Genomic DNA, 22,932 nt, shown 5'->3' with positions numbered 1-22,932 from the left:
AACAAATGCACAGTTAGAATACCCCAACAAAAATCTGCAACAAGGCAACAGACATAACATTTATCAGAAAGAACAAGGAAACACTCAAAGAAAACAAAGAAATAGTTTGTAGCATAGCAAACAAAGGTTTTTTTTAATCCGACAAGGATTTTTTTTCATCCAGACCCAAAGATTTGAAAAACAAACACAAAAACTGAGCAAAATGCACAGTAGCCTGGTTTGTAAACTAAATATGAGGGTAAAAACAAATCTAAACTGTCTATTATACAATGTAATAAGTCTTCATAAAATACAAAAACTAACATGCTTATTTCTTTTATCACAGAAATTAAAAAAGGATATTTCTGCCAAGTACTAAAGTCATGTAAGAAATATATGGATTCTGAACAAAGTAAACAGTAAGTATAATTACAGTCATGCCATTCATATTTGAATCTACACGTCTAATCTATGGCAGTAATATGGTGCAGTTGCTGTAGGCTGGGGCTAGCGTCTTGGATGTATAACCTACCACCTACCTCCTTCGGCCAAGCAACCAAGACTATAGGTCCTACCCACAACCATCGCAGCATATCAAAACCATGGTGCTTGTAATTTCACTACTTATAAGTTTACTCTTGGGGGCATGGTCTGCAGCCATGCACCTAAGACGCTAGGTGGTGCACACAACCACTGCACCACAGCACACCCATGTTCATAACCTCACTGCTTATGACTTCAGACTTGGGTGCATGGCCTTTGGAAATGCACCCAAGACTCTGGTTCCTGGCCAGAACCACCACAGCATATCGCACCCATTGTGGCTTCTAACTTCACTACGAATAAAGTTGGGTTTGGGAGCTTGGCCTTCGGCCATGCACCCAAAATGCTACGTCCTCCCCGCAATCACCTGAATGATGTTTAATAGTACGAGTGTACCTATACCTGTAATATGCTGCAGTAGTTCTGGCAACAGGCTACAGTCTTGGGTGTAAGGCCACAGATTTTTCAATGTATGGGTATGCAGTATATAAAATCCATAGTGGCTTATAACTGCAGTGCTTATAACTTTGTTCTTGGGTGCATGGCCTATGGCCATGCACCCAAGACTCTAGGGCCTGGCCACACCCACTGCAGCATATTACACCCATGGTCGCTTATAAATCATTAGCACACCCACAGAATGAACCATTATAACTGTAGCATGTACTCAATTTGTACCCAGGACTCTAGGTCCTGCCCACACCTACCAGATACATAATCAAATGTATGGGTGTGACGTATGAATGTGACATGCTGAAGTGGTTGTGGGCAGGGTCTACACTCTTGGGTGTATGGCCTACAGCCTACAGCCATGCACCCAAAAGTCTACGTCCTGGCCACAACCACCACACTATATAAAACCCATGTTGGCTTTTAACTTTAGAGCTTATAAGTTTGTTCTTGGGTGCATGGCCTTTTGCCATGCACCCAAGACTGCAGCCCCTCCCCACAACCACCTGGGTGATGTGCGATACTACGGGTGCATCTATAGGTGTGTTATGCTGCAGTGGTTGTGGCCAGAGGCTAGACTCATAGATGTATGTTGACAGGTATTGCAATGTATGGGTGTGCAGTGGCTTATAACTCCAGTGCTTATAACTTTGTTCTTGGGTGCGTGGCCATGCACCCAAGTCTCCACACACTCCCCACAACCATCTGATCGATAAGCAATACTACAGGTGTATCCATTGCTGTAACATGCTGCGATGGTTGTGGCCAGGGCCTTCAGTCTTGGAAGTATGGGCTTCGGCCTACGGCCTATGGCCATGCATCCAAAACTCTAGCCCCTGGCCACAACCACCACAGCATGTCACACCCATGACGGCTTACACATCAATAGCACACCCATAGAATTAAACAATTTAATTATGGCATGTACTCAATTTCAAAGTTCGCTAACACCACGCATGTCCTTAAAACATTTTCAAGTTGCCTGCGCACAGCACGGACTGAAATACTACCCTTATGACACCCCTCGTTTTCTGTACTTACAAAGATCCCAAACAGGGCGAGCATAGGGAATACATCATTAACACGTACCACCAGAACAAAAACAGTTTTTCACCCATCTCTTACTGTCTGAACCTCCCCAAGCACTCAAAACAGTTTTCGAAATAGCATTTTTCTGCTGGTCGCCACTACGCTGTCGGCGGATCCAAGATGTCGGGCGCATCCAAACAATCTGACGCAGAACACGGCTCACTGCAGCCAATCGGCACAGATGTCGCGTGTCCGCGGTCATGACGCCAGCCCCTTAGCCAATCGGTATCTTGTCCGCGGAGCGAACAGGGAAGTGTGACCGCAGAGTGGACATAGATATCACTAATTTATTGAGACCTACTTTTTGGTCATTTTAAAGAAAAGTACTGCACGGATTGTCACCAAATCTACAAAAGCATGCTTTCGGGATCAAGCCCCTACCCCAAATTTGGTAAAAATCCGTCCAGTGGTTTGGCCTGTAGCCGTGTGCAAAGGTTTTAAGGTTTTCTCCCATTCAATGTATGGGAAAAAAGATGTTTTGGGACCCCCCCTATAACTTTGCCCCCCCCTGGACCAAACCTCACCAAACTTTGGGAAAAAATTCAGAGTGGCCCATATACTTCCAGGGGGAGCGAAGTTATAAGCCGCCCAAAAAGTGCTCTTTCTATGGAAACAGCAACTTAAACATAACTGCACGGCCACTACCGTGGCTGTGTAATATATATATATATATATATATATATATATATATATATATATATATATATATATATATATATATATATATATATATATATATATGGAAAAACAAGGAAAGGTGCACACTCCAATTCTCTGCATGACCTTCCAGGCCACTGGTGTACTCCTCCGACCGGTTTCTGTGCCAATACACGTCATCAGGGAGGCTGGGTGGACTTGCAGCTCACCGCAGGTGCAGGTGATAAAAATCTGCTACAAGGGCTACTGGTAGATGTAGTCATCTGGTCAGCAGAGAAAACGCTCACGCCCAATCCCACAGTTGAGAAAGGGGGATGGGGGGGAGTGTAGCCTCAAGTGAGGCACTCCAAAGCCGGGCATATATAACCCTGGTGCGGCACTCTGTCAGGCCCTGAGGATTCCACCCCTCAAGGTCCTGCGAAAAATGGAAAAACATATATTTTTCCATATATATATATATATATATATATATGACCTATGGTCTGATATGGATTGCCTATAAAGGGACTGGGGAGATATCCTACCTGGACTGAAGAGCCCTGTTTTTTTCTCAAAAGGGTTTAGCAGTTATAGACCTCGCGTATTAAACATTACAGCTCTGTAGTTTAGCAGCGTGCGCCCTTTCAGTTCCAAAATGTATTTTTGCTACTTTTCCTTTTTTTCACTTTGCCCCAAAAATACCTAATTGGAGAGAGAAATATAAAGTCTACTCCTTTTTTAAAAAGGTGCAAGATGAGTATCATTTGGGGTGCTATCAGATCAATAGGCCATACAGTACCCTGTGTCCCCCAAAACAAGCAATTTGACTTCCATCATTTCCATAGAAAAACAGTTAAGTAATTGCGAACACCAAGCTCAAAGGATAAAGACATGGTTTTAGATTAGTTTCAGGAACAGAAGTTACTAACGATGTTAGTTGCAAAACTTGTGATCTGGAAAAAAAAAATCATTTGTATTTACCCTAAAATCCAGACTTGAAATAATCTTTTTGTTATCTTTATTTTATTCTGGAGAAACTATGAGACGTGCATACTGACGTGCAGTGCCAGGTGGGAAGGGTGTGTGTCTTTGTGCTCAGTGTTTTTTGTGTATGTGTGTGAGTAGTCAGCATGTTTGTCAGTGGGTGGTTGTTTGGGCGGTGCATGGACGTTTTTGTGTGTGTATTTGTAGGGTGATTGGAAAGTGAGTGTGTTGCGCATTGCAGTGCAAATAGGTGTGTCAGAGCGGCAGAACGTGTGTGTTGTTGTGTGTGTGTGCACGTGTGTGTGTTACTTCCATGCAAGTATCTATATACTGATGTAAGCCAACTAGTGTGGTCCACGTAAAGAAAAAAAAAACACTCTGCTGTTTAGCGTCAGCATCCTGAAGGAAATGCATTGTATTGTGTTTCTGTGTGTATACAATAATAGGAAAACTCCTGCATTCTGACATATGTAATGTGGATTGTGGCCCCGGTTTACATTGTGTTTTCAAATGAGGTTTGCCATTATACAACGCTTCTGTGAATTGGGCCCTATGTTTGCATACCATCGTAGGACACCTGCAGTCAGCTTACAGAAACTGTGCACCGGTGCAGGTACAAAGTTGCATGGTATTAGCATTGGGGCAGAGTTTGCCTTATTTTTAAAACCAATGGTACAAATTAGAAAACTATTACAACAGTTTGTCATGGTATAAATAACTGGGCAAAAAAGATACATTTTCACTGCATTATTGCCCAATTGCTAATATAGAATGGTATTAGCACTAGGGAAAACTTTGCCCTGGTGGAAAGATTCATTGAAAAAGTATCTTTATTGCACTATGGCAATTGTTGCCCTCGTGCTTATACCATCCCCGGCTGCACTTGTCATGGTTTAATACTTTTCTAATATGTCCCAGTGTTTAGAAAAAATACGGAAACCTTCACCATAGTGCTAATACCGAGCAGTTTCCACACTTGAACCAGTGCAAAGTTTCTGTGATCTGGCCGCTGATTAAACAGAGATAACAGAAGTATAGCACATCGTGTGTACACTTTTAGACAATGAAGGCTCCCCTCTCCAGACAGACTTACAGTACATCTTGAGACAACCACTAATCCAGGATGCCAGTGAGGTGAGTGGGGTTTACCTCGCATTGCTGGGATGTCGTTCTTCCTTTCCCCCATCACGGCTGCCTAAAAATGCATGCAGTGTCCTGCAATCCTTGGAGCAGTAGGCAGGTCGTGGCTGTGCTGTTGTCGAGAGAGCAGTAGGCAGTCAGAGAGGGTGTAACTGTCCACCAGAGGCACAGGAAGCCTTTCGTCACTGGGTCCAGACGAACCTCCCCCCAAAACAGGACAGGATGTGAGGCCAATAAACTCACCACATTCTGGATTAAATTGCACTAGATTTGTAATGACAACAACAACAGACAACTGCTTTTAGTTATGGGCCAGATTACAAAAATGTTGCACCGGTGCAAGTGCAAAGTTTGCCCGGTATTAGCACTAGGGCAAAGTTTGCCCTATTATTAAAAACACTGGGGCATATTTGAAAACGATTGCACCATGACAAGTGCAGTTTGGCATGGTATAAGCACCAGAGCGAAAATTACCATAGTGCAAAAAAGATACATTTTCGATGCATTTTTTCACCAGGGCAAAGTTTGCTCTAGTGCTAATACCATTCCATATTAGCACTAGGGAAAACCTTGCCCTTTTGCAATAATGCAGTGATTATGTATCTATTTTGCCCGAGGGCAATTTTTGCCCCGATTCTTATACCATGCCAAACTGCACTTGTCATGGTGCAATCGTTTTCTAAAATGTCCCAGTGTTTTTAAAAATAGGACATATTTTGCCCTAGTGCTAATACCGTGCAACTTTGCACTTACTGCGGTGCAAACCTTCTATAATCTGGCATGGTGATCATTTGTGTAGTGAAAGGCTCCAAACTGCCATCTCCTCTTAGGGCAGTAGCCCATCGGGAATATTCTTTTCTTGCTATTTGCCTCTCAACCACACCAAGATAGACAGTCGACTCATTGGGGGTTAAAAAGAGCACTTACCTCTACCATTTGCATCTGCTAAGCACGATGGGGTCTGTGGAGATTATGGGTGCCACTGTTTCAATTAACCTTTCCCCCCAAAAAACTAACATTTGGTTGGAAGACAATAATGAGACCCATGCAAAGTAGTGGAAGAAACCTATAACCAGGTTCTTCTCTGCCCATGTCCCTAACTCTTGGAGAGCAAGCAGACATTACTCTGCCATCTGTTTTCTAATTATATTCAGGCTTTCCTCGAATCTTTGTTGCCCATCACTTCCAGATATAGAATCTGATACGTAATATTACAATTTGCCTCATTCCCTTTGCTGCACCTCAGAGGCGAGCATTCCCTCGCACTCTCATATGGGAAAGTTCACCTTAAGTGGTGAGCCCTAACCCGTTATTGCCCCATTTCCCACCCAGCATACTTTTTTTTAAAATTTAGTTTATTGTTTAAAGCCTTGACCTAATTGGAGAGCAGGGCACCGCTGTACAAGGCATGGGCAGCCAGAGATTGGGCTGGCATCTTTTAACAGTAGCACAGTACTGTGAGTTGCAGTAGGTCCGTCAGTATGCACATCCATTGGGATTAGTCCTTAGTCAGGTGTTGATGAATTTTTCAATTACCAATCAAATTTGAACTAGATTGCGGTCTTGATATGCCATTGGTGGTTCATGATATGATAGGGTTACACACAGCATAAGTAACATAAGCTAGCAGTGCTGCCTTCATATCGCAGCAGTGCCATAAATGGCCTGTTACTTCCATTTACGGCAATTATAGACTCTTGTATAGTCATCATATGCTAGGTAGAACACCACATTTCCAGATACTGCCATGCTACGTTGATGTGGGAAATGCCAACTAATGACAGTTTCAGCCTCACATGCAAAGTGTACTCTTTATATGCGTCACTTGTCCATGAAACACCAAATGCATTCTTAAATGACCCTTGACTGCCATTCTATGTCAGTTAATGCCTCAGTCATTTGGCAGAGCCATCATAGGTAAGGTATGATATGATATGATATGATATGATAGTTTATTCATATAGCGCCTATACACAACGTGTTTCAAAGCGCTTCAAGGCAAGGAAGGGAACAAGGGAAAATACAACGACATTCTTACAGGCCATGAACAGTAAGGATGTGAAATTAACTATCGTACTCGACCTGACGACATTTCCGATAGTTTAAGTGCTAAGACATAGATAAGGAAGGGAGGGGGAGAGTGGGAAGGAAACGGAAACAGACAGGCGACTACCATACTAGGCCTGACGACATTTCAGGTAGAGCTGCAGGGAGGGGGCCAACAGTAAGAGGATAGGGGAGTGACAGACAAGGTTGCTATCATAGTAGGTCCAGGGACAATTCTGATAGAGTAAGTGCATAGAAGAAAGTAAGGGGAGGGGAGGAGGTAGGAAAAGGGAGATGGGGAGGAGAGAACAGAGAGTAAGCAGTCAAAAAGAGTGGAGAAGCAAGAGAGGAGAGCGAATACAATTGCAGAAGTCAGTAGAAACACATAATGTTGCAAGCCAGGATACAAGATGAAGATGGAACAGCATGATTCAGGGCCACCATGAGTACAAGATGCAAAGGAAGTCCAGCATGAGAGTTGAGAAAGGGTGACACACCGTGAATCAATGAAGTCCATAAAGGTAAAATCCAACATTGGCCACAAGACGGTGATGGTGAAACCAGAATGTATCAGGACAGACTCCTGTATGCAGGAAGGGAGGGGGGTGCACAAGGGAACAACACGGGTGCACCAGAGAGGGTGGTGATGGCCTATTGGGACAGAGGGTGTAAACACATGTTGGTGCATGCTTACACCGGCCAGACTGGTAAGGCTAAAAACTTTGTAAGAGTACAGTATCTCATGTCCAGCCAACACAGGTAAAGTGCAACGTCAGTTGTCAAGGAAATCCCTATGTCAGGTAAAGCTTACCATGTTCGTAATAGGCATAATCCATAAGTCACAGCAACACATGTCCAAGTGCTGTATCACCATCCAAGTGTAGCCTCAAATGCCCTACCATTTCAATATAACACTAGTTACTGCTTCCTATACCTGCCATTGTCTCCATATGTAAGGCACAGCATTACTAGCCCAGGTGCTGCCACCATTTACCAAGGACAGCTACACATGCTAGTCATCATATGTAAGGTACAGTCTCACATGTTCAGGTACCAGCACCATGACCAGTCTTCCTCTGCCATCACTCATACCTCAAAGGTTTAGTCATTGCCATGCAAATCTGAGCAAAAGGGGACACTTTTGCATTTTATACATTGAGGAAAATAGTGGAATTTCAAAGTACAACTGCGAGCTCACAGAAAACCCTGCACATTTCAAGGGTACATTAAGTACTTGGGAAGCTTTCTGTTACATGCAGATATTCTATTGCTGGTCTGCAATTGTTTTGCAGTGTGTTAAAGGTGTTGCATCAAGGCATTATGAAGTGAAATGACAGATTACAAACTTGATCCAAAATGGGCCACTTTTATCAGTAGCATGCTGACCAACACAATCTATGTCACTTGGGAGATGCTCATTCAGTTCTTTCTTTATATTTTGGGATTTACTTTCGCATTATAAATCCAGGCCTACAAAGTCCCAGAATGCAAAGAAAAAAACAGGAATGGAGATCTATAGCAAAGCGACCTTCCTCACAGAGGACCCAGAGTCTCATGTAGAAAAGGAATCTTCTTCATCAGTTACAGCGTAGTATAGATAAGCCCCAAGTTAAAGGACACAGGAATTTGGGGAACATCCACTGGCCATCCTCTCTCTCAGCCATCCTCTCCCCAATTGTCATCCAAGGAACATGCAGCAGGTGACACTCACGCCACATTCTACTCCAAGAACACTCATGACATCCCATCCATCCCCCATAAAGAGCAGACAAGGCAGGAAGAAAGTACATCACAACACATCTCCCCCCTTCGTGAAATCAGAATATGAACAAAATAAAAGAGACATACACTTCAAGAATAGCACTATGAACAATTGTGCATCCCTCAAATCTACAATTCCAATTTCACAACTTCCAACCTTGAGCTTCACACCATCCAGACACCAAAAGCTTAAAACAGTCCTCTCATGTCACACAAAAGCACACCCACTTGACAATGGGACAAAACAAAACAGAACCCTGCCACCCCTCAAATTACACAAGAAAAGAAAAGAGGTGACACTATAACTTTGAGAAATGATACCATAACTAAACTTCTCCAACACACTAAGACACTCTGACTAAAACTCACTGTCCCGCAGCCACCCTGGGACAGCAAGCAAATACAAATGTGATGTGTTCACTAATTAGACCTCACATTTAAATGAAACCCCAACAAAGGGGAACACAAGGGCATAGGGGTCCCACACCTCTCCTTACCACTCAATTATATCCAACACCACTTAAACAATAAACAATACATGTGTGTAACGCCACTTTAAATAACAAACTATTGTCCAACACTACCTTGACCAATGCAGGTGTCCAGCACCTCACAAACCATAAATAACAACAGACCATAACTAGGTGTCTAACACCTCTTCCTACAACCAAATGGTGTCCAACACACCATGAAAACCACAAGTGTTCAACACCTACTCTGCCAGTGGTGTCCAACACCACTCAGAATAAACATGGGTGTCCAACACCTCTTCTATCACTGGTGATCCACACCACCTCCACTACCAGGGGTTTGAAACACCCCGAGGGCAGCATGCATGTGATGGATAGTATAGAGGTGCAGAATTGAGACTCTGATACAGAGGGGTCATATTGATTTCTATAAACATTGGTTTAAAAAGTGTTTTCACAAGGAAACACGTCTTCAACAAGGACGTTTATGAAAAGAAAAAGCTAAATTAAAAAACTGGCCAGGCAACTTAAAAAGGGCATACTCCCTGCCGTAAAAGAAAAGCTGAGAAAAGAGAAACAATCTCTTAAAAACTGGTTGAAAACACACCAATATCGACTACTGCAGGCAGACGGGGAGAGAATGCTGGGCCTGATGGCCAACAAGAATACAGTTGAGATTTGGAAGCTGTTGAACTCTACAACGGCTCCACAAGACTCGATTCTTGAAAACTCAATACCATCGTCAACTTGGGAAAAACACTTTGCAGGCTTGTTCTCCAATAAGTTGGGGGAAGGACATGAGAAGGTTATACTATCCAACCTACCCTGGACTTTTGAATTTGACAGGGAGGAGATACTTACCCTAATAAAAAATGCAAGTGCTTCAAGGGGGGCGGGCCCCGATGGCCTAACAATTGCTATCTTGAAGCAACACCCGGAACACTGGGCCGACTTCATGCTGTCCTTGTTTCAGGAAATCAAACAAACAAAGAAAATACCCACTTCATGGACAAAGTCAATTTGGTCCCAATTTACAAAAAGGGCGATAGGTCTGACCCTGCCAACTACAGACCAATCGCCCTTTTGGACGTGGTAGGAAAGCTGTTCTATGCAATACTCCTGAAACACCTGAACACGTGGTGCAAACAATCAAAGCACCAAGACGAATGGCAATCTGGCTTCAAAAAAGGGACGGGATCTGCCCAAATCTTTTTGTGATAAACTTGTTGAAATGCAGGGCAAAAGTAACTAAGCAAAACAAGACCTATATTGCCTCTATAGACTTGGCCCACGCTTTCGACTCAATAAACAGGAACACTTTATGGGGAAAACTGTCAAAATGGGGCTGTCCGACTTACCTAAGGGAAGCCCTGGAACTCCTGCATTCTGGAACAACACTAAGAATATGCTTGGACAGAGCAGGAACTCTGTCTAGCGAAATTGGAACATCAGCAGGGATAAAACAGGGCTGCAGATTAGCACCGGCTACATTTAATCTTTATATATCTGACACCGAGGAGGCTTTTGAAGATGTGAGGTGCTTCTGCCCAAGGATTGCAGGTACTCCAGTGGGAAGACTACTCTATGCTGACGACCTCCTAATCATGGACCAAACTGAAGTGGGACTGCAGAGACACCTGAATGCTTTGTCTAAATACGTGTGTGACAATTCACTAACCATCAACCCTAAGAAATCCAAAATTATGGTTATAGGAGAAGCAAATAGAACCCCCAGAATGAAAAGAAGTTGGAGTCTCCAAGGGGTTAAAATACCAGAGGTTACATCTATGAAGTACCTGGGGTTAACAGTGAACACCAGCATGGTAGACTCACATGGGGCAGCAGCCGTGAACTCCAGAGCCAAGAACCTAGCAACCCAGGCTAGAATAATCAACCACAAGTATGGAAAATTCACCCTACTTCCCATCATTAACTTTTACAAAACAAAGGTGATTCCGATTTTGATTTATGGCTCTGAAACGCAGTTACAACTTGCAGGCTCGCTTTGGAAGCAGGTTGAGGGAACATTTTGGCGACAAGCTTTGAATATGCCAAGCTCCCTACAGGTAGAAGTGATCAGGAAAGAAATGGGGATGGTGTCATTGTACACCATTATGGTTTGTAGATCACTGTCGATGTTGAGGAAATGTTTACAACCACCAGGTGAAGGAGGGTACAAAGTCCTACAAAAAGCCATCTCCTCATACACAAAGTAGCCTCGATGAGAAACTACACGTGCCGGCTCTGCAAGGGTTCGCTAGAAAACCCTAGAACATTTAACAACTGAATGCGAGTCACTGAAGGATTGAAGAACAACATATTTGGGACATTTGCTTCAGAAGCCAACAACATCACTTCCGAATTCCCTTTGGGTCAGCCTGTGTCAAGTTAGAAGAAATACAGAGATTTTAGCCCTGATGGCCTATGTTAAAAAAATCTTTGAGAGATATTAGACTTTTGGCATGGGAACTGGGGCTCCCTTTCACTATTAAGTTTATTTTTTTTATTTTTTTTTCTATTCCTCTGTTTTACCGAGATTTCACACAATTTTTCTTTTTCCTTTTCTTTTTTCTCTTTCTTCTCTGTCAGCAATTTTATGAAAGTTTGTTTTGTTTTAGTAAATAGCATAAAAAAGTTTAAATGTAAACTATAAACATGCTAATAAAAAATTAAATAAAAATAAACATTTATTTAAGGATTAAAAGGAAAAGAAAACCCTATATTGCCCAGACTTTGGGAGGGGTTTCCCTTCCTCAACCGAAATAACTGGTGTCAGAATGTCCAAAGCAAAAGTCCCAATGCCCAGTGTCAAAATCCTAACTCTGTCCCTTACACGCTAAACTCACTAAATCAAAAGGGCAATGTCTCCCTGGTCCAGAGGAATGACTACCTTCCCCTGGACAAAAGGCAGTTCTTGTCTTGATAGTATTTTCTCAATGTAGTTTCAACTACTCCTTAGCTGTTGGGGGAATGTCTCCCTTCCCCCTCCTTCCTCAGGCTTACAATATAGTTCAATGTTTGGTGGGGGAAATGTATCCCTTTCCCCAGCCCTTCTCAGTGTAGTTGTTTCGTTACAGAATTGGTGGGGGGAATGTCTCCCTTCCCCCAGTCCTTCCCAGGCTTATGCCTTTAGCTCCTCAGGGTCCCAAACTCTGGTTGGAAGCTCTGGCTTTCTCTCACCATATACTGAAGAAGAACAGCCTGGATGCACGCCCCAAACTGTAGTGGGTGCCTGTCCTGCGTTGGCAGACCTGGTTCCCTCTCACAAAGTACTGCGAAGAAGAGGATTAGCCTGGATGAAATCCCCAGGCTTTGGTGGCCCACACAGACTTGGTTTGCTCACCTGCCAAGTACTGTAGGAACTATCTGTCAACTTCCAGTTCTCTTTAATTGGGTGTGAGTCCCAAACTCGCAATTCTGGCCTTAGTTTTCCTTTTGGGGGGCTTTTTCACTCTCCCTCCAAACCCCAGTACAAGTCCATGTACTTCTCGTTCCCTGGCATTTGTTTCGTGCCACCACCTCCTTGAACCTTCTGCACCCTCTTGGCTCCTGGTGTGGCCTGCGTGAATGTTGGCTGCCTCGAGGTGACTGGATTCATTTGCAGGGCTCTGGTAACTTTCTGGAGCTTCCCTCACTCTGTGGCGGCTCCGCAGCCTTCTCTCTTCCTAGGACAGCACACTCACGCTTCCTGGGCCTTTGGGGCACCCGGAGTTTTAGTGCGTCTGCAGGCCATGTGGTCCTCATGTCTTGGACCGACCTCATGCTCTGTCACAAGTTTCTCCCCTTCTCACCTGTTTCTGTTGTGTACTTGCGACCTCCTGGGATTTCTTCTTCCTTACGGTCCGGGATTTGTATAGTCCCGAACGCCGATCTTCAGCGTCCTGCGTGAGAGTAGCGGTTCAGTTTCCAGGAGCGTTCTACAAGTCCAGGGTAATTCCAAGAAGTAATTAAGGTACACTCGGAGGCACGGAAGACCGTGAATTGAGCGCAGAAGGTTTTCCAGGAGATTGAGGAGCAAAGGGAACAGGAGGGAATTCAAGGGACTGGGAACAAGGAATCAAGCGAGGGCCCCGATCGAACTCTGGCTAAGCACGTCCGACTACAGGTAGCGGTAGCGTTGAGACGCGCAGAGCCGCGGGGCGTGTCCCTTTTGTAGGATGAGCAGCGTGGAATGCATAGACCGATCCGGAGTATTCTGTTCCGGGTCGGCCATGTTGGAAGGATAACTGCATGCAATCCCCTGCGAGTCAGGGACCAGGAGGTCCAGAAAGGACGTAGACGACGGTTCATGACAGCAGTCCTCCTCTGGAAACCAGCTCCTCCGGGTTTGCAGCGGATGGATCAAATGAAATTGTCGAACCAATCTGGGAGCATTCATGTTTGACACGGGTTCCCAGGTACGCTCACTGGAGGCGTACCCTTTCCACTCAACCAGATATTGTAGTTGACCCTGTTGATATCTTGAGTCACAAATCCTGGAAACCTTGTATTCCAGCTGACGATTTAGAATAACAGGGGTTGATCTAAGAGCTGTTCGGGATGACTGAATGCATGGTTTTAACAGAGAAGTGTGAAAGACTGGATGGATTCTTTTCCAAGATTCAGGTAACCGAAGTCGAAAGGCCACTGTGTTGATGATTTCTTGTATGGAAAAGGGACCATAGTATCTGGGAGCCAGTTCATTGGGGCGCAGGTGTAGAGGAAGGAGTTTTGAGGATAACCAAACCTTATCCCCTACTGAATAGGAAGGTCCAGGTCTTCTTTTAGAGTCAGCATAACGTTTGACATCTTCTCAGGCCCGTTCTAGGTATTCCTTAACCTCCTTATGTACGGTGATGAGATTTTCGATCCAGGAGTCTACTGCAGGTACTGGAGTAGGATGTGGGAGTACGGAGGTAGGACTGATGGATGGAATCCTCGGCTACAGAAGAAGGGACTGGTCTTGATAGCTGAATGATCTGAATTGTTAAAGTCGAATTCAGCCATAGGTATCAGGAGTGACCAATCGTCTTGAACTTTGGTGGCGAAACATCGTAGATATTGTTTGAGAGTCTGAATCATACGCTCCGTGGCTCCATTGGTTTGTGGATGGTAGCCATAGGATAGGGAACGTTGGATTCCCAGAATACGACATACTTGCTTCCAAAACTGAGATATGTACTGAAGTCCTCGGTCTGAAATGATCTTGGAAGGGAACCCATGAAGTCGGAATATGTGTTCCAGGAAAATTCCAGCAAGGTCAGATGAGGAAGGTAGTTTGGATAAGGGTGTAAAATGAGCCATATGAGTAAACACATCAATAGTGACCATGATTGTTGTGTAGCCTCTAGAGGGTGGTAATTCCACGATAAAATCAGTGGCGATGACTTCCCAGGGTCTTGTTGGTATTGCTGGTTGGAGTCGGAGTCCGGCTGGCTTCTTATTATCGTGTTTGTTCTGATTGCAAACTGCGTATGTTTGGACATGGATCCTAATATCATCCTTCATCTTGGGCCACCAAAACTGTCTTTGTACTAGATGGAGAGTGTTGGTTATCCCACGATGTCCCGAATGTAAATATCATGACATAGACTTGTGATCCTTTATCTCAGTCCAGGAGTGGGAATGACTAGGCGATTATCTTTGAATAGATACCCGTCCTTAGCTGTGAGATTCCATCTGTTATTTCTCTTGTGCTCCTTCCAGAGGTCCGAAAGTCGAGTTTGGCCTTGGATATTCTCCAGGAGGGTGAGTGCTTGGGCAACAAAGATCGTGTGAGGAACCATCTTTGGAAAGGTCCGATCCTCAGAGTTTTCATAGTCAGGACATCTGGAAGGGGCAATGGCAATTATGTTTTGTGATCCAGGGACATGATGGATGTGGAACTGGTACTGGGCAAAGAAGAAGGCCCAACGGGCCTGATGACTGTTCCTACACTCCAAAGATTGTAGAACTTGAAGATTTTGATGGTCCGTATGGACCTGGACTGGATGCCTAGCTCCCAGGACTAGGTGTCGCCATTCTGTGAAGGCTTGGCGGATGGCTAGCAGTTCCTTTTCCAAGACGGAATAATGAGTCTCACTGGGCGTCAGGGTTCGTGAAAGGTAAGCAATGGGGTGCTCCAATTTGTCCTCAAAATACTGTTTTAGCACTGCTCCTATGGCGTAATTGGATGCATCCGTCTCCACTAGGAATGGTCGGTTAATATCGGGTTGAGCCAGGATGGGGGCTTGAGTAAACTCTGTCTTTAATCGTTGGAATGCCTTGTCTTGATCTATAGACCAGAGAAATGGAGCATCTTTCTTCAAGAGAGCAATGATCGGTTGAACAATTTCAGAGAAGGACGGTATGAACTTTCGGTAAAAATTGGCAAGTCCCAGGAAAGATTGGATCTGTTTCACGGATGTGGGAGCCGGCCAAGATAGTATGGCTTTTACCTTTGAAGGATCCATTCCAATTCCTTCTGGACTAAGGACAAATCCTAGGTAATGAACAGAAGTGACGTGAAGCAGGCATTTCTCGGGTTTAGCTAAGAGTTTGTGTTCACGTAATCGTTGTAAGACTGCCTTAACATGCTCTTCATGCCTTAGAAGGTCCTTGGAGTAGATCAAAATGTCATCCAGGTAGACGATAACGAAGAGGAATAGCATGTCCGAGAAAACCCTAGCCATGAAACGTTGAAAAACTGCTGGGGCATTAGCAAGTCCAAAGGGCATGACCAGATATTCAAAATGGAAGAAGGGAGTTCTAAAGGCTGTTTTCCATTTGTCACCTTCCTTTATACGAATGAGATGGTAAGCACCCCTTAGGTCTCATTTTGTGAAGATTACTGCAACTCTGACTGCTTCCAGGATATCCGAGATGAGGGGTAGAGGATAACGGTCCTTGAGAGTGCACTGATTTAGACCACGGTAGTCCAGACATGGTCTGAGTTCTTTGGTATCTTTCTTTGGAACGAAGAACAATGAAGCACCCGCTGGAGATTTGGACAGGCATATGGTGCCATTTTCCAGGTTAGTATCCAGGTATTCTCAGAGAGCCTTCTTTTCAGGTTCAGATAATATAAACATTCTGCCGAAAGGAATCACAGCTGTGGGTTCGGTATCGATGGCACAATCCTCAGGCCTGTGAGGAGGGAGAGCTTGGACTATTGCGGTCGAAAAAACATCAGAAAAGGCTTGGTAGGCCTTGGGAATCTGGATCATGTTAGAAACGGTGACTGGACTTTGTTGGTTCTCTTGAAAGTCTCTAGAAGGTTTTGGTAAGGTATCCAGGGATAGGCAGTGAGCCATACAAAATTCAGATCCAAGAAACAGTGAGCCGGCTGCCCAGTTGATGTATGGATTGTGCCTCTGCAGCCAGGGCATCCCAAGAACCATCGGATAATGGGCTGATTTAATGAGGTCAAATTTGATTTTCTCTTGATGGTGATTAATAGAAAGTAGAATCTCTTTAGTCTGAAGGGTAATGCGTCCTGAGGGAAGAGGCCTTCCATCAATTGCCTCTACTGGTTGCATTGTAACTCGGCTTTCATGTGGAATGTTATGATCAGTGACCCAATCTTGATCTAGAAATACGCCCATAGCTCCGCAGTCAACTAATGCCAGGATGGGGTAGGATTCTGTCTTGGAAGGCGATAGTAAAGCCTGCAGAACCACAAGGTTATTTTGTCCAGGAGAGTTCAAGGATGGAATTGATGTGGAGTAAACATCTCTCTTCCGACACTGTGCTCCATCTAGGATCGGAAGCTGGCGTTTCCCGAACGGGGTAGAGGAGCAATGGGACATTCTCTCACAAGATGTTTATCGGAGGCGCAATACATGCATAGACTAGTATGGATTCGTCGCATCTTTTCCTGAGGGGTAATGGGTCCACGAAAGGCCCCTAGTTGCATAGGTTCTAGGTCCGGGGTAGAAGGAACAGGTGACTCTGCTCTAGGGGCATGTTCCGTGATGGTCTTTTGGAGACTTGCCTTAGACTTCCTCTTCTCAGCTCCTTTCTTGGATTCGGAAACCTATCTGTAAGGATAGATCCATAAGAGCCTGGAAGGAGCTTGGGCGGGCCACCCTAGCAAGCTCATCTTTTATTTCTTCGTTCAGCCCCCTTCGGAAGATTGTAAAACTAGCTTCTGGAGACCAGTCTGCTTCTTTCACCAGTTGTTTGAAACGAGTAACATAGGTGAGCATATCCTGGGACCCTTGTTGAAACTCGAGTAGTCTCTCTTGAGCACTATACACCTGCTCTAGGCGATCAAACATTTCCTTAAGGGCTCTCACAAAGCCATCATAGTCATCAAGGAGAGCGTTGCTTGTATTGACTAGGGGGGTTGCCCAAGTCAATGCCTTTCCAGTGAGGTGTGAAATAAAAAAAAAAAACACCTTTGCTCTGGGAATGGAGAAGTAGTAGGGCTTGAACGTGAAATGGACTAACCACGAATCAAGGAAGGCGCGGAGAGTCTTGGAAGAACCGTCATACTTGTCCACTATTCCACCCAATATTAAATTTTCTTTGGTTGCAGAATCACATGATAGAACTAGCTGCTTTAATGCTGCGTTCTCTGCCTTGAGGTTCTGTACCTCCGTTGTTAATTCCTCCATGCCTCGCATGAGGTCTTGATCGGCGGCTTCCATCTCTGAATCTGTATCGTTTTTTAGGCGTCTCAATCTGTCACAAGTTTCTCCCCTTCTCACCTGTTTCTGTTGTGTACTTGTGACCTCCTGGGATTTCTTCTTCCTTACGGTCCGGGATTTGTATAGTCCCGAACGCCGGTCTTCGGCATCCAGCGTGAGAGTAGCGGTTCAGTTTCCAGGAGCGTTCTACAAGTCCAGGATAATTCCAGGAAGTAATTAAGGTACGCTCAGAGGCACGGAAGACATTGAATCGAGCGCGGAAGGTTTTCCCGGAGATTGGGGAGGAAAGGGAACAGGAGGGAATTCAAGGGACTGGGAACAAGGAATCAAGCGAGACCCCCGATCGAACTCCGGCTAAGCACGTCCGACTACAGGTAGCGGTAGCATTGAGCCGCACAGAGCCGCGTCGGCGTGTCCCTTTTGTAGGATGAGCGGCGTGGAACGCATAGACCGATCCGGTGTATTCTGTTCCGGGCGGCCATGTTGGAAGGATAACTGCATGCAATCCCCTGCGAGTCAGGGACCAGGATGTCCAGAAAGGACGTAGACGACGGTTCATGACATGCTCTCTCTCCCATTCCAGGCATCACAGTCAGCTCCTGCCTGCACTTCGGACCCATGCTGGCTCTTGCGGCTTCTCCAGGGAGGGCTTCTCTTCTTGTTTCTTCCAATCAGTTGTCGACAAGAACTGGTAACAGTGGTTCCAATGGCTACTCGGTATTGCTACACACCTCCTCCTCGTCTCAGTACCAAGTGAATGGAGATGTGGTAACTCACTAAGGATCTTCCTCTTCTTAGTACTTTTTACCTGGGCTGCTTTAGAAAATTACTTAAGGTATGAGGATATGGCTGAAGAGGAATCAGGTGAAGGAAAGGTGGGGTAACTGTGGGAAGGGGGTTTAGGGTCAGGTGATTGGCAGCAAGATCTGTATTCTCCCGATGCGGTTGTCACTGGCCTTAAAGAGGTTTCCCCTCCCATGAGATCCACCCGCTGGGTACCATACCCAGGAGGACTAACGGGTAGCGGCCTCACCACCCTGGCCTCATGGGAAGGGGATTAGCCACAGTAGCCACAGCAACAGCAATGTCACTCAGGCAAGCACTCACCTACATCCACCTGTGCCACCGCCCCCATCTGGACTCGTGGTTTGTCCCACATTGAAAAATTCACTGAAACATTAACCCTTACACATACATATTCCGCATCTGAAAATTGTTTTACACACATAACATAATACATTGGCACACGCTCCATGCAACCCAAAATGCACAAAGTAGACATTTACTGACATTGTAATTGCAAGTATTAGAAGAAGCACTTATCAAGTCCATTGTCGGTTGGTAACTTTGCTGCACCTGTAGAAAAAAGAGCATATCTACATATATAACATAACTCTAACATTTGGTGCATGTCCTTATCCTCTATGATGCATAGCATTGTACACTAACCTTCCACTTTATGGCAGAGGCCACGACGTGCATCCAACACTTAATCACACTCAGCCAAATACACAGACCTCATATCACAGACCTATTTATTTCCCGCAGATATTACTCTTCCTGCCAACTATGAACGTCTTTAAGACTCATCATGTTCCCACAGAGGTTATTGACATCGTGATGATCTTTTTGCCCCCCAAAGCACCTCACTGCAGCATTGCAAGATCATGCAATAAGTGCATGCTTCCAACAACTCCAGCTCACAGAGTGAAAGAAAAATGCTCAATCCTTCTCTTGATGAAGACACACCATGGTTCCCAAATTCCCAGCAATAGCCATGGCTAATCGACTCCAATTCCATAGGAGTTGCAACACTGGACATCTTGATATCGGAAAACGCCAGTTAACTTAGCACATCCAGGGTACTGTTATTTCTCTGAAAAAAAGAAACTTCCAGGGTGCAGCACGCACAGTTCTTGCGCCCATAGCTCATAGGATGCTCACACTCAACCCATCCCCATCCGGTGCATCCTCATCCAAGACAACTGCGATGAGTACTGAGCTCATCTGGCCTTACTCTCCATGCCGCGCTATTCCAGTTGCCGCTTAAACCGTCTAAATCCTTAATGGATGCCACTTGCTGGCCACCCCGACCACAAAGCAAACGGTCTAGCCAATCTGGGGACAGTTTTTTCAGCACAAGCCAAAGCTATTTCAACAGTGGTCTCTATAACTCATCACAGGAGCTGCAAATGGCCTTAAATGTTGTTCTGTAACAAGATAATAGCATGTCACTCGGCAAGACTGACATCTTCCAGATAAACATGGTTGATCTGCCTGGGAGGCTGGCTAACCAATCTTTTTACCAGGCAACATACAGTTAAGCAGAGAGAGAGGGTACATATTTTTTTCTTGGTCATGGTTTCTTTTTGGGGGGAGAGGCGGTGGATGTTCCCTGGCTGCATCCCCAGCACAGCGCAGGTTCTTCCAGCAGGTAAGGCTTCAGATGGTTCAACTTGTCATCATTGTAGCAAAGGGACCTCCCTCACAAATGACCCAGAGTCTCATGCAGAAAACACATCTTCTTTATTAGTTACAGGGTAGTATACATAAGCTCTAAGTTACAGGACACAGGTACATTGGGGAACATCCACCGGCCCCCCTCTCTCTGAGCCGGCATCTCCCCAACTGTCATCCAAGAAACACACAGCAGGCAACACTCACACCACATTCTACTCTCAGAAGACATCTCATCCATACAGAGCAGGCAAGGCAGGAAGAAAGGACATCACAACAAACAATACTCATCTCTCAAATGGACCTGGAGCTTGTTGGTATGTATGCCATAGACAATATTCACCAATTGAAAAACCATACATGCTTGCGAACAAATCTTGGAACCACATCCAGTCATGCAACGTTTCATCATGTTTGAAATAAAAGACACCATTGATTTAAATGGGACATTACAAATATTTGCAAATTCCTTCTTGAAATACTTCAAGCAAGCATATGCTGCAATTGCATAAATGGGACAGAACGCTGAACTATAGGTGAATGTTATTTGTGAGCCTTTCAAAGAAGATAGGTGTGATCGTGGGGATACATAGTAGCTGATTACTTTTACACTTCTTTGTGTATTTGGGGATGTCCATTGTAGCAACACTTTAGGAAATACTACATTAGGTATAAAAAAGTTACACTGACCTGTTGTTTTCTCCAGATGCAGGTATGTGGCGCCAGCACTACATTATCAACTCAGCCCACACGTTAAAACACAACGTTTTTACCCGAGGCTGATCTTCTGAGCTGCAAAGACTGCCAACCAATTCAAGAATGCAAACATTGTCCTCACAAATAGAAGCATTGCATCAGGTACAATGAATGTAATGTGGAAATCGGTCCCTCTCTCAAACAGATCCATCTTTTGTCTGTTGAACACAGTTCTCCTCTCAGACCATCACTTAAAGATCCTATGGAACCTTTTCCCCTTCCTGGCGTTCTCATATCACACTAATGCTCCAGAGTTTACCACATTGACAATGCCAACAAATTCTACCGTTTTGCCCACTTTCACTTAATATGAAAAGTGAGCCAAGTTCACAACTCAGAAGCTAGACTAATAATGTATTAGCACCTCATTCCAAGGGCTGGAACAGGCCGATACCCCCTGTTCTAGCCCTTACAACAGGGTGAGAATGTTTCATTTAATGAACAGGACATGCGCAATGTCCAGTTCAATAGATGAAAATACTGACACAAGATGGCCGCCATGGATGTTGAAGGCCGGAATCCATACGGAGCCCCTCTTCCATTTCTTTGGCCGCCACAGAGTGGCAAAAGAAGTGCTGTGGCAGCAACAGAGGGCAGCCACCACCACAATCAGCTAAATTGGGTGGAGGGTGACTTAATGAGAAGGGAGGGGGAAAGATGGTGGTCTGCGGCAGGACAGGCAGCCTGTGGGTTCCGTGGAACACAGGCTGAGATTAGAGGTTTCAGCCTGCGATCCGTGAAACCTGATTGGCTGAACCCCCACCCTCCTGGGTGCCAATTCCACATCTTGATCCCTGATATCACCTGCTATGGGCCTCACTATGCTGAACCATACTAATTCAGATAAAGCACCTGCCCACATGCCATATTGACAGCAATATAGCAAGTGTGTGACCCACAGCTGAAATCTGAAAACACCAGTCTAGCCCAACCATGTATCACGTGTGGAGATGTTGAGAGCTATGTCATTCTGGGACTCATAGTAGCAACATAAATACATGAGAGGGAGAGTCCAAATCTCAAGATTCCTTTTGTACAATGATGTTCACATGCATACCTGCATGGTAAGGCCATGTTCCATGCCTAAAATAAACCCAGAGCAAATACAATACAACAGGGGGAATGGGATAATTAATGTTCTACCCCTGCACCTACAGTTGATCTAAGCCATTTCAATCACCATGATGTTCACTCCCAATGTGATCACCAAGTTAGGCCTCCCTCTTGGCCAGTTCTAGAAAAATTGCATGCCAACAGTTGTCATATGAAAACAAAATATTGGAAACACCTCATGTGTACCACTTATGACAGTCCCCTGGCTTGGACCTGGGGAAATGTGGGGTGGACCAGGGGAACCGCCATGCAACTGTCCTGATTCAACCGTCACACATCAGATGATCTAGCTCTGCCTCGTGATCCAAGCATCCACAACACCATGGCACAGACAGGGGACTTCATGACATATCCCCCCACTTTCTCAGCACTCCAGCACTATGTCTCAGGGCTATTGACAGTATTCATGTTTACATAATCAACACTAGCCTGCAAACGTCCCTTCCTGTGTGTAAACGCAAAGGCAGAAGTATAGTAAGGAGCCATTTTAACACCCTTGCATTACTTCAAATTATCAATTTAAGGGATGATTGGTCAAACTTGCGGGCAGTCAAGTAATACTTGCGTGTCTCAATGGTCCACCTGATGGTCAGAGATTCTAACTCAATGAATGCGTAGCTTCTCTCTTGGGCAAAGATATTTCAGCTTATAAAAAGAATAGGCTGCCCAAGCTAGTTATGGGTGAGCCTTACAGTGCTGTACTCGAATGTCATTTGGAACCTTTGCAGAAAAGGATTGAATTGGCTAGAGCCTCCATAAAGATGGCCTGCAAGGCTGCAAGTCAAATCAAACCGAATCACTAAATGTCCAATTTGAATTGGCTCAACCCAATTGTGGGTAAAACAATTTAAAATCTATGTGGATTTTAAGAAAGGATGGGAATATTATCAAAACATTTT

General features: G+C 44.8%; 1 protein-coding gene across 2 annotated transcripts in view; it reads right to left on the bottom strand.

Moving 5' to 3' along the window:
- The window catches only part of LOC138570073 (E3 ubiquitin-protein ligase TRIM39-like), a 158,895-nt gene extending 153,960 nt beyond the window's left edge, over positions 1–4,935 (bottom strand). For both annotated transcript variants that reach the window (XM_069648688.1, XM_069648759.1), the window contains exon 1: positions 4,831–4,935. In XM_069648688.1, the coding sequence (XP_069504789.1) occupies positions 4,831–4,867 (37 nt within the window). In that variant the 5' untranslated portion in view covers positions 4,868–4,935. The remainder of the gene's footprint in view (positions 1–4,830) is intronic.
- Between the last annotated feature and the right edge of the window lie 17,997 nt (positions 4,936–22,932).

The sequence above is a fragment of the Ambystoma mexicanum genome, chromosome 1p (assembly GCF_040938575.1).
Source record: "Ambystoma mexicanum isolate Mex_15411 chromosome 1p, UKY_AmexF1_1, whole genome shotgun sequence".
In the NCBI taxonomy this organism is placed as follows: domain Eukaryota; kingdom Metazoa; phylum Chordata; class Amphibia; order Caudata; family Ambystomatidae; genus Ambystoma; species Ambystoma mexicanum.
This window is presented reverse-complemented; position numbering and strand designations above follow the sequence as displayed.